General features: G+C 51.8%; 1 protein-coding gene across 4 annotated transcripts in view; it reads right to left on the minus strand.

Annotated features, from left to right (window-relative positions):
* Positions 1 to 12,446, minus strand: part of PLEC (plectin) — a 58,716-nt gene that overhangs the window by 38,359 nt on the left and 7,911 nt on the right. The window contains exon 1 of one of the 4 annotated variants that reach the window (XM_064268192.1): positions 1,961 to 2,021. The exons of the other annotated variants lie outside the window; for them this stretch is intronic. Within the exon in view, the coding sequence (XP_064124262.1) occupies positions 1,961 to 2,006 (46 nt within the window). The 5' untranslated portion in view covers positions 2,007 to 2,021. Of the gene's footprint in view, positions 1 to 1,960; positions 2,022 to 12,446 lie in introns of those variants that run through there. 4 annotated transcript variants of the gene reach the window in all.

Below are 12,446 nucleotides of genomic sequence, written 5' to 3' on the forward strand. Positions count from 1 at the left end.
CCCCTGCAGGCGCCAAACACACACACATGTGGCGGAAACGCTGGAGGCACAGCCAGACCAGGCCAACAGCTCCTGCCTGGCCAGTTCCCTGCCCTGCAGCCTGCCCACTCTCCACATCCCCACCCCCAGGCAGCCCGGCCAGGAAGGCGGCCAGCTCAGGAGGCCAACACCAGGAGAAACCAGCTCCCAGAGAGCAGGGAGGCAGGATGATAGTGACCCTCCCCTCATCCGGTCCAGCAGAGTCTGGGGGCCTGGGCTGACTGGCTTTACCAGGGGTGGGCCCCAAACCACCACAGCTTGACTCTGGGGACCAGCACCAGCTGAGTGTCCAAGTAGGAACTAGGGCCACAGAAGGCCCCCTCAGCCAGGCCACTTAGGCCAACTGCCCCAACCTCCTAGCCTACCTCTCAACTCTCCCCACACCTCCTGGGTGGCCTCACTCTGGCCCAAAGCCTCAGGCCCTCACCCCACTGACCTTCTGAGCCCCCCACCCCCATCCCTCAGCTCCCCCCACTGATCTCCTGGGCACCCCCACCTTATGCCCACCCCTCAGGCCCTCCCCCCACTGACCTCCTAGACTCCCCTCACCCCCATGCCTATCCCTCAGCCCCCCCCCCCCACTGACCATCTGGGCTCCCCCGTGCCCACCCCTCAGCCCCTGCCACTTACCTGGGCATCCCCACCTTTTGCCCACCCCTCAGCTCCCCACCACTGACTTAGGCTCTCCCACCCTGTACCCACCCTTCAGCCCCCCACCACTGACCTCCTGGGCTCTCCAGCCCCACTGCCGTATGCGCGCCCCTCACCTCCCCCCGCACTGACCTCCTGGGCTCCCCACCCCCACCCCCCGTGTGCACACTCTTCAGCCCTCCCCCACTTACCTCCTGGGCTCCCCAGCCCCACCCCCGTGTGCACACCCCTCGGCCCCCAGCTGGCCTCCTGAGCTGCTTCCCATGCCCATGCCATACACGCACATATTGCTGACATTATTTCCCCGATCTAATCAAGCTCCCTACTCCGCGCCCCCACACTGCCCCCAAACGACCCCAAGCCACACCCACGACACCAAGCACTTGGACCCCAGTGTCTTCTCCTCCTGCACAGGCCTGCACGGGGTTCCTGGCCTACCCCTGCCCCCCGTAGCCCACCCACACAGCCCGGCCTCCCCACAAGACACCCTGGCAGAAGCAGCAGCAGCCCTGGCTCCCAGGAAGGGGGCGGGGCTCGGTAGGAAACCCCCTGCCTCCCCAGTGCTGCGGCGACTGAAGGAGCAGAGGGCAGCCTGGACCTGGACCTGTTCTGCCCGCCGGCTCGCTCCCCATGCCTACTTCCTCACCCCATGCTGGCCGGGGCGACCCCCCAGGTCCGGCTCGGAGAACGCCCCTCCCCGCCCCGCCCACCGCACCGCAGCCGCAGTTGCTGATTCAGCGATGGGAGGCCAGGGCGGGCAGTCCCTCTCCGCGACTCCAGGCCCCGCTGGGTTTCCAGGGTAACCAGACCAGGCCCTGGGGCAGCCCCCACCCCCCCAGCCCCCCACCCTGGACAAAGAGCTGCAGTGTGGACTTGCCGGGGCCAGCCCGCCCGGCGCCTCCACACAGCGATCCCCGGGGCCTTGTCCCGGCCCCTCGGACTCCTGCTGCTGGACCAGAACCTGGGCAGAGGCGCTCCACGGGGTCCCCGAGGAGGGCAGGAGCCGACAGCTTAAAAGCCCCGCTATCGCCGCCCCGCCCCGCCCCGATAGCTGCAGGGCCGCAGAGCAGCGGCTAGGGTCGCCCCCTGGGGACCCGACCAGGTGCAGCCCCTGCGCAGCCAGGCCCAGGGCCTCCCGCTGCTCCAGCTCCGCGCCCCCAATGCTGCCCGAGCCGCAGACCCCGGCCGGCCTCCCCGCAGGGGGCTGCACCAGCCAGAGGGCACTTTATGGTCCGCACCCCCTGGGCACGGGCCCAGCCCCGGCCCGCACCTTTGAGGGAGCTGATCTCGTGTTGGATGGCTCGTGAAGGGTCCATGTCTCCGCCGGGGGCTGCGGGCGGCACCACTGCGGCCCCGCAGTGTCCAGCCCCGCACCGCACTGCCCCGCCGGCGCCGCAGCCTGGGGGAGATGCCGCAGCCTGGGGGAGGGGCCGCAGGGGCGGGCGGGGCTTGACCGGCCGGGGGCGGGGCTTCAGCCGATCGATGCGCAGGACACTTGCCTCGCCGAGCGCATGCTCCACAGCTACGCACCGCCCCTCCCAGCCCCCGCCTCCAGATGCTAGACCCCACCGACTCCAGCCCACTGCGAGGTCAAATCCCAGGGCGCTCAGCTGGCCAGCCCGCCCACTCCGCAGTCCCTGGGCCCCGCCGCCACAAGCCACCCTCCGAGTGGCCTCTAGGACACACCTGCATGAGGCAGACTGCGCGCCCTCTCCTGGCCTGTGCGCGGTCTCTCACTCAGGTCTCCTGGCCACCCTGCCCAGCCCGCCTAGGGAGTTCACTCCCACCAAGAAGCCTCCAGGGCGGGCCTGCCCTCCCTCGTGCCCCAGGATCCTGGGCAGGCCCAGGGGGTCCGCCTTCAGGGCTGCCATTCAGGACAGAGGTGCCCCCCCTTCTCTGCCTCCCTCCCCAGCCCCACAGAACCTCCCCTCTTCCCCCTCCCCCCCTACGCCTGCGCACAGGCTCTGTGGGTCACCTCATCTCATCCTGTGCCTGGATGCCCTGTGCGCTCACCACTCCGGAAACGACACCCCCAGGAGGCTCAAACCGGAGCCCCCCTCACCTGCCACTAGCCTCTGCAGATAGCCCACCCACGCAGGCTCCTCATCTGTGGGCCACCACCATCCAAGGCCCAGTGGCTCAGGCCAAAAAACTCTTAAGCCTGCTTCAGCTGCCGCGGCCAACCCTGCCATCCTGCCAGTGCTGCCTCACAGTCTGGTCACCTTCTCCTCCGCCAACACTGGTCCAGGCTCTGCCGCATCACACCAGGACCACCGGGAGGCCTCCACTGGGCCACCACTAATCCTACCCACCCACTGCAGATTAGGGTGTGGACATCCTTGTGAGCCAATACCCTGCCTACCACATCCCTGGGCGGCACAGATAGTGGAGTGCTGGACTACTAGCCAAAAGGCTGGCGGTTCAACCCACCCAGAAGCGCCTGGGAAGACAGGCTGGCGATCTGCTTCCAAAAGGCCACAGCTTTGAAAACCCTACGGAACAGTTCTACTCTGCACACGTGGGGTCACCATGAGTTGGAACTGACTGTACGGCAACTCACGGCAACACAGAGATCACACACAGTTAAATGGTTTTTCACCTAACTTTTCAGAACCATGTGGACACCTGTTCAGAAAAGAACATTCTGCCCTGTGTGCAAAGACCCTGCCCCTAGCAGCTCCCGCCAGCAGGGCTGGCCACCTGAAGGCAGGGACGCTTAGAAAAGCTGTGTCAGCTTGGAGGTACAGGGGAGAAGCCCCCTTAGCCTGCTCTGCCTTACTTCCCGAATGCCGAACACTGGCCCCATGGTGTGAGCCCATCCCTTGGGTCCTTCTGGAGGATTCCTGGAGCGAGGGCGGCTAGTAGGGAGGAAGAGGGATAGGAAAAGGAGTGTGGCCAACCCCAAAGACACCATGGGGGGCTGGAGTGGGGTGCAGGCAGGGAGAGGGGCTGGAGAAGCTGGAGACAGTACAGGGATCTCACAGGGCCTGGGAGGAGCCTCAGGCTGCCAAGGGAAAGGGACTAGGTAAGGGGGGATGCTACTGCCTAGGGGGTATGAGCAGGGGAAGCACGGGTACTGGTGCAGAGGCCTCAGGGGGTGTGAGAAGCAAAGCCCTGGCCCCTCCCCATAGTCCTAGCCTTTACTGGCTTCAGCACTGCAACCAGTGACCTGCCCACAGATCGGAAATGTGTTTTAGGTGAATAGCCTGTGGGCAGAGGAAACGCCCTGGGCTGGAGCTGGGCTCACCAGCACCACAGGCCAGCAGGACACCTTCAGCCAATGGTTCTGCACCAGCCACCCGGTGGGGTCCTCTAGAGGGCGGGCAGTCTGTCGCAGCCAGGCTTCCTTGCCCAGCTAGGGTCATATCAGGTCCCCTGGGCGAGCCCAAACCCTCTCAAAGCCTCTGCGAGCTCCAAGTGTCACCCCATACCCTGGGGGACCCCAAACCCTGTCGCACCCACACCACAGCCAGGCCCCTCTCCTTCCCAGCCCCTCCCCGCTCCAGGCACAAAGCAACCCCCTCTTCCCAAATCCCTTGATACCCTGGCAGCTTTGCCTCCACCAGAGGCCAGGAGGGGCTCTGACACTGCCCCCCACCCCAACGAGCATGGCCTGCTCCCACTCCCCATGCCCTGGACCTGGCTTTCTCACCTCCCAGAAGGTAAGGGAAGCTAACACAACCAGCAATAACTAGCAGAAAAATATACTGGGCAAAACCCCTTCACTAGCAATCCAAGACGCGTATTCAGGAATAAGAAGTCAAGCAGAATTGAGGTACAGATCAGTCTGTAAAGAAAGACCGGCTGAGGGGAGAGTTGCACCCTGAAAACAGAGAGCAGCAGCGCAGACTCTGGGGCTCCCAAACTCATCTCTGCAGGCACTGCAATTCCGATTGACATTTCTGCTTGCTCCATGCCACGGCTCAGTTAATAATTGCTCCATTTGCTTACTTACATAATTTGGTATCAGACTGGCAAGGCTGTCGTTTGTTCTAAACCATCACACCGGGTTCTAGGCAGGCGTCAGGGGCTAACTACCGCTCTCAGGCAGTGCAGGGGGGCTACCTCCTTAGCAAACATCTTAGAAATTGAAAAAAAAAAAATCCTTTGAATAGAAAGTACTCACCTGACTCAAAAGTTACAAAAGTATAAAGACAAGTGCTGTGAAGTCTCCCTCCTGCTCGCCCACAAACCAAAAAAACCAAACCCACAGCCGTCAAGTCGATTCTGACTCATGGCGACCTCATGTGTTACAGAGTATAACTGCCCCACAGGGTTTTCTTGGCTGTAATCTTTATGGACACAGTTTGCCAGGCTTTTCTTCCATGGTGCCACTGGGTGGGTTCAAACCGCCAACCTTTAGGTCAGTAGCCAGGCACAAACCATCTGTGCTACCCAGCAATCTTCCCACCACCACGCACGGTGGATGAAAACCATTGTTGCTGGCTTCTTGGTGCTTCCTCCAGAATTTCCTCATGGAGAATCAAGCAGCCATGAACATATTTCTTGGTTTTGCCCCAAACGCAAAAGGTGTCATAGTATATGCACCACTCTGCCCTTGCTTCTCATCAGGAGGGGTCACCTGCGGTCCCTGACATCCGTGCAGGGAGCCCGTCCACACCTGCTGCCATGCTGAGTGGTCCCCGTCTCCTGCTCTGACACTGGCAGCACTCACAAACCTGACAGACACCATCATTGGCCTGGTTCCCACAGGCCTTGAAGCAGAATCCAGAAATCCAAATTTTGGGATTTTTGCCAACCTGATAGGTGAAAAGTGGTGTCTTGGTCCAGATAAAGCTCGAGTTTTACGTACCGTTTGACCCAGGAATTCTACTTCTAACTGTAAGTCATAGACTCACATAACCATCAGCTACAAAGCTGTTCACTGCAGCAGTTTCTAACACAAGAAAAACGCCAAAACAACCTTAATGTCCTCCAAGAGGGAGTGACTTCAGTATAACATGGTTACTGTACAAACGTTTTGTTGTAACGAGATAGCTGTCCATTTGTATTCTCAAGTAAAAAGAAGTTACATGGCCTGAAGCACTTCATAATTTAATGTTAATTTGAAATTATGAATACATTTAAACACACTACAAAACACCATGTAAGGAGCCCTGGTGGCACAGTGGTTAAGCACTCAGCTGCTAACCAAAAAGTTGGCCGCTTGAACCCACCAGCTGCTCTGCAGGGTAAAGATGTGGCATTCTCCATAAATTGGTTTCAACCCACCTGGAGCAAAGGAGAATGAAAAACACCAAAGACACAGGGTAAACATGAGCCCAAGAGACAGAAAGGGCCACATAAACCAGAGACTCCATCAGCCTGAGCCTGGAAGAACTAGTCCCTGACTACCACCGATCACCGCTCTGACAGAGAACACAACAGAGAACCCCTGATGGAGCGGGAAAGCAGTGGGGTGCAGACCCCAAATTCTCGTAAATAGATCAGGCTTAATGGTCTGACTGAGACCAGAGGGACCCTTTGATAGCCCAAGATTGGAAACATTCTCGAAACCTACTCTATAGACAGGAATTGGCCTGGACTATAAGATAAACAACGATGCTGGTGAGCAGTGAACTTCGTGGCTCAAGTAGACACATGAGACTATGTGGGCGATCCCTGTCTGGTGGCGAGATGAGAAGGGAGAGGGGGACAGGAGCTGGTTGAACGGACACGGACATGGGGAATACAGGGTGGAGAGGAGGAATGTGCTGTCTCATTACGGGGAGAGCAGCCAGGACTGCGCAGTGGGGTGTGAATGGGTTTTTGTGTGAGAGACTGACTTGATTTGTAAACTTTCACCTAAAGCACAATAAATAAATGTTTTTTAAATGTGGCATTCTCCTTCTGTAAAGATTTACAATCTTCGAAACCTTATGGGGCAGTTCTACTCCATTCTGTAGGGTCACTAGGAGTCAGAATCGACTTGATAGCAATGGTTTTTTTTTTTTTACAAAACGCTATAGCACATTTTTTTTGAACAAGCACAAAAAAAGTTTTAGAGGTTTTACAAACATGGAGCAACTACTATAGGGCAACTGGGGCGGGGGTGGGGTTATGGCAGGGAGTAGGGGTGCAGCAGGGGGTGGGGGTCTGGCAGTGGCTGGGGGTACAGCAGATTGAACATCGGCTCCAAATACATACGTCCAAGTCCCTGGAACCCGTGAGTATGACCTCATTTGGAAAATGGGTCTTTGCAGATATAGTTAAGGATTTTGAGAAGAGATCATCCTGCGTTATCCAAGTGCACCCTGAATCCAATACCAAGTGTCTCTATAAGAGATGAGAGAGGGGAAGGCCATGTCAACATGAAGGCAGAGTGATGCAGCCACGAGCCAAGGAAGCCAAGGACTGCCGGCACCACCAGAAGCTGGAAGAGGCAAGGAAAAGAATCTCCCCTGGAGCCATCTGAGGGAGCAGGGCCCGGCCAACACCTTGATTTGGGACTTCTGGCCTCCAGAGATGTGAGAGAAAGAACTGCTGTTTTAAGCCACCAAGCTTGTAGTAATTTGTTACATAGTCACAGGAAACTAGTAACAGATTTTGGTACCAGGAAGTGGGTGCTACTGTAACATACACCTTAAAATGTGGAAGTGGCTTTGGAATTGGTAATAGGTAGAAGCTGGAAGAAATCTGAGCCACATGATAGAAAAGGCCTAGATTGCCTTGAACAGACTGGATGGATGTTAAAGATGTTGCTGGTAAGGCCTTGGAAGGAAATGAGGAAGACATTACTGGAAACTAGAGAAAAGGTCATCCTTGTTATAAAGTGGCAGAAAACTCGGCTGAAATGTGTTCTATGGCTGGCTGGAAAGAACTTGTAAGTAATGACCTTGGATATCAAGCTGAAGAGATTCCCAGGCAAATTGTGGATGATGTAGACTGGTTTCTTCATACTACTTATAGTAAAACATAAGAGGAAAGAGACCGAAAGGACCCGGCATGTGGTGATTTGGGAAATTCTCAGTCTATCCAGATAGTGTGCTCTCGAAAGAGAGCCAGGGTGTGCCTGGACAATCTTTTCCTGAAGAGCTCCAGCGTGTGACTCCTGGATCCCCCAGCCATCTCAGCAGAAGCTAGAAATAGAGATGGGTTATCCAGGGAAGATCTGTGGAGAAGCCTCTTGTTTAACAGCATGGATCCCCATGACATACACAGGAGACGCACAAGATTTCTGACAATGTTTATCAGCAGAAACTCCCCCAGCTTGGACTTAAGGGGTCAAAGACAGGATAAAATGAAGGAAAGATGTCAGACTTGTGGGATTCTACAGCCAGAACACAGGTTGATAGAGCTACTCAGCTGTAAACATGTGCTACCCTTCAAGAAAAAGAATTACCCAGAGGGTGAGCATCAAACCACAGAATATTATTCTGAGGTCTTGAAACCTAATGGAATTTTCCCTGCTGAGCTTCATACTTGCTTAGGGCCAGTGATCCCTTTATTCCTTCCAATTTCTCCCTTCTGGAATGGAAATGTCTATCCTATGTCTATCTCACCATTGTATTTTAGAAGCAGGTAAGTTGCTTTCTAGTGTCACAGGTCCACAGATGGAGAGGAATTCTGGCCCAGGATCTATCATACCCCTACATAGCTCACACCCAAACCAGATTGCAGGTAGACTGAAGATGGAGATGTTACACACACACACACACCACTAATAGAAGAAATTACCGGCAGGTGCTTTAATGAATGAAGACCATTTTGACAAAATCAGAAATCAAAAAAGGCTGACAATTTTGAAATGTTGATATGACCAAAGATACCACACCAAAACCAGTTACCGGGGAGTCAGTTCCAACTCATGGCAACCCCACGTGTGTCAGGGTAGAACTGTGCTGCACAGGGGTTTTTTATGGCCAATTTTTTGGAAGCAGACCACCAGGCCTTTCTTCCAAGGCACCTCTGGGTGGATCTGAACATCCAGTCTTTCAGTTAGCAGCCAGCAAGTTAACCATTTGCACCACCCAGGGACTCAAAAGACACCATAAACAGAATTAAAAGACAAGCAACCAAAACTAATCTATAATGTGAGATGTCAGGACAGCTGCTACTTTTTGGCCCAAGAAAAGTTCTGTTTCAAGAACTGAGTGTGATCACACAAGTGTGTCCACTTTGAAATTTAACTAAGCTGCGTAAGTACAATTTGTGCACTTTACAGTAGGGATGCTATACTTCCATAAAAACTAGGCTTAAAAAGAAAAAGACAAGTTAACTACTGCCCTGAGATAATCTTTAAATCTTAAACCAAAAATATTCCCTGAAGTCATCTTAAAAACAAGCAATAGTTTAGCTTAACTAGTAAAAAAAAGGTCTTCCTTGGGCATTATGTTCTTTTAAGAACTGTCTATATGGGATCAAATGGACAACAGCCACTCAAAAGATTAGACTGGAACCTTATGGGGGCAGTGAGTTTATGTTAATAAAGGAGGAACACCTCAGAAAAGGAGGATGAAGATAGTTGCACAACTTGAAGAATTAATCAGTGTCACTAAATGGTACATGTAGAAACTGTTGAACTGGTGTATGTTTTGCTGTGTATATTCTCAACAACAACAAAATAAATTTTAGAAAAAAAATTACATTCAACTGAGCTAGACCAATAGATCTGATCCACTGAAACTAAATTTAGTTAAAACTTACGTCCACACAAAAACCGGCAACGAATGTTTATGGCGCTGTATTAATAACTGAAAAAACTGAAAGCAACCAATACGTCCTTCAATAGGGGAATGGATGAACAACTGTGGTATATCCGTACAGTGGTGCACTATCCAGTGATAAAAAGTGAGCTGTGGTGCCGTGAAGAGACATGCAGGAAACGTGAACATGTACTGCTAGTGAAAGAAGCCAATCTGAGAAGGCTACATGCTGCCTGATTCCAACTACACGGCATTCTGGGAAAGGCAACACTAGACAGACAGTAAAAAGACCAACGGCTGCCAGGAGCTTGAGGTTCTGGGGAGGCAGGAGGAGATGGAGCATGGGGCACTTTTAGGACAGTGAAGTTATTCTGTAAGATACTGTCACAGTGGACACATGACATTTGTCACAATCCCTGGAACTGTACAACATGAAGAGTGAACTTAAACTATGACTTTAATTAATACTGTGTCAATATTGGTTTGATTGTAACAAATGTACCACAGGAATGCAAGATGTTAATAATAGGGGAATAAAAGGGGAAACGGTAGGGGAAGAGGGCGTTTATGGACACTGTACTTTTCTCAATTTTTCTGTAAACCTAAAACTGCTCTAAAAAATTAAGTTTATTCATGTCTTTAAAAAAAAAGAGAGACAAGCAACATATGTAACAGACAAGTGGTTAATATCCATAATATATAAATGCTTTTAAAGTCAAAAATAAAACCTCAGAGAAATGAGCAGCACTTTTGAATAGGCAACTGCAGTGCAATGGATCACTTTTATATGGCCTTCCATCGCTATGACTCGGAATCGACTGGATGGTAACAGGTTGCCATAGTCTTGTAATTCCTACCAAACGACTGGGTAAGTCTATGCAAAGGAGGTGCTTGTGGCCCATGACGGGGACTGGACAGTACGCTAATAATGCAAATGGTGTACACAGCCACCTTGTGAGGGTGGGACTATACACATAACACACGTGGAACCCTAACAGGTTTGCCATCCAGCTAAGCTGCTTCAACAGAGACAGAGAGAGGGAGGGAAGAGCTGTAACATGGGAGACAGCAACAGACGGCAGCAGGAGAGCCAGGAGATGGGCACAAGACAGAACAGTGGGCTTCCCAGCCACTGCAATGGAGCAAGGCGGTTACGGTGGGTGTACCAACCCACAAAGCGAGAGAGCTGAGCACCTTCAGGCTGAGGCTTACGGGCGGAACGGGGTGCCTCCAGGTACTTTTTTGCAGAGCTAAAGGGCTTTGTAACGCTTGCCCAAACAGGGCCGAGGCTAGGTCAAGGGGCCAAGGGGCCAAGGGCCGAGGGCCAGAGGGAGGCCTCCCTGTGGGTATGGCTAAGAAGAAGCTGTCTCGATTGAAGCTATCTTGGTGGGAGAATTGTATCGTGAGTTGTAACCTGTTACTTCACTAGTAAATCCCATAACTGTAAGTACAATTTGTGAGTTCTGTGTGGCCACTGCAACAAATTATCAAACCCAGCAGAGAAGTACGGAGTGCTGTAGGACAGTCGGCTGGTGTCAGAATTGGTACAAAGATTGGAGTGTGGAGATATGTCTGACCTCCACCTCATGGGAGTCAGCTTTGGACTGTTGATATTGGTTCTCCTTCCCCCTTGTGAAGTCAGAGGAGGTCAAATGCCCCCACCATGCCATTTTTCCAGCAACTCATAAAAGAAAAATGCAAATGGCCAATAACTATACGAAATGATGCTCAACTTAATTAATAATCAAAAAACCCAAATTAAAACAAATTAGAATTTTTCAATCACTTAGCTTGTCAAGGGAGTGGAGAACTAGTCTGTGTCCTATCCGCTGGGCTCATCGACACCAGAGGGCACTTTAGAAACACAGTGTAACTTGTGAGAGCCGGAACTCGGCAGGACTGCCTTGTTTTTCCAGGTCTCACAAGCTTTCCGCCTTTCACATGATGCAGTCTTATCACTTTTCTATAGCTCATTTTAATGGAAAATATTTGGGTTTCCTTCTCTGACAGGACTATACCAGCTTTTGCAGGTTCTACTGTACAATCGCGTTTAATGATAGGCCCAAATGTCCTTCCACAGAGATCAGATGAGTAAAGTGTGGTAGATCCATGGAATGGGATATTTTGTAGCCACTAAAAAGCATGAAGGTGGCAAGTCCATCCAATGGGGGAAAAAACTGTCTTTTCAACAAATGGCTCTAGGTCAACTGGACATCAACATGCGAAAGAATGAAGTTTGACCCCTACTACACAAGCAAAAGTTAACTCAAAATGGATGGAAGACGAAATGTGAGAGCTAACACTATAAACCTCTTAGAAGAAAATATAGGGGTAAATCTTCATGACCTTGGATTAGGCAATGACTTCTCAGACATGACTACAAAAGTATGAACTACTAAAAAAATTAAGTAAATTGGACTTTGTCAAAATTGAAAACTTTTATGCTTTAAAGGACATTACCAAGAAAGTAAAAGGACAGCCACAGAGTAAGAGAGAATATTTACAAATAATTTATCTCATAAGGCACCTATGTCTAGAATGCATAAAGAACACTTACCGTTCGATAATAAAAAAGATAAAAACACAATTTAAAAATATACAAAGGATCTGAATAGACATGTCTCCAAATAAGAACGGCCACTAAGCACGTTAAGAAGATGCTCCTCATCAGCCACCTGGGAAACTCCAATCAGAAATCACAACGAGATACCATTTCACATCTGCTTCCAGAAAGAAAAACAGTTGCCTTCGAGTAGATACCGACTCATGGTGACCCCATGTGTGTCAGAGTAGAAATGTGAACCAGAGAGCTTTCAGGGGCTGATTTTTCACAAGTAAACAGTCACGTCTTTCTTCTTTTGTCATATAATTCACAAAAACGTGGAGAGACCTGAACCCCTATACACCAATGGTGGGAACGGAAAATGGTGCATCTCCTTTGGAAAGCAGTCTGGCAGCTCCTCAAATGACTGAACGTAGAGTTACCATCTGACCCAGCAATTCCACTCCCAGATATAAACCCGCTGTTGTTGAGTTGATTCTGACTCATAGCAACCCTACAAGTCAGAGTAGAACCGCCCTATTGGGTTTCCGAAGAGTGGCTGGTGGATT

The sequence above is a fragment of the Loxodonta africana genome, chromosome 14 (assembly GCF_030014295.1).
Source record: "Loxodonta africana isolate mLoxAfr1 chromosome 14, mLoxAfr1.hap2, whole genome shotgun sequence".
Taxonomy (NCBI): Eukaryota; Metazoa; Chordata; class Mammalia; order Proboscidea; family Elephantidae; genus Loxodonta; species Loxodonta africana.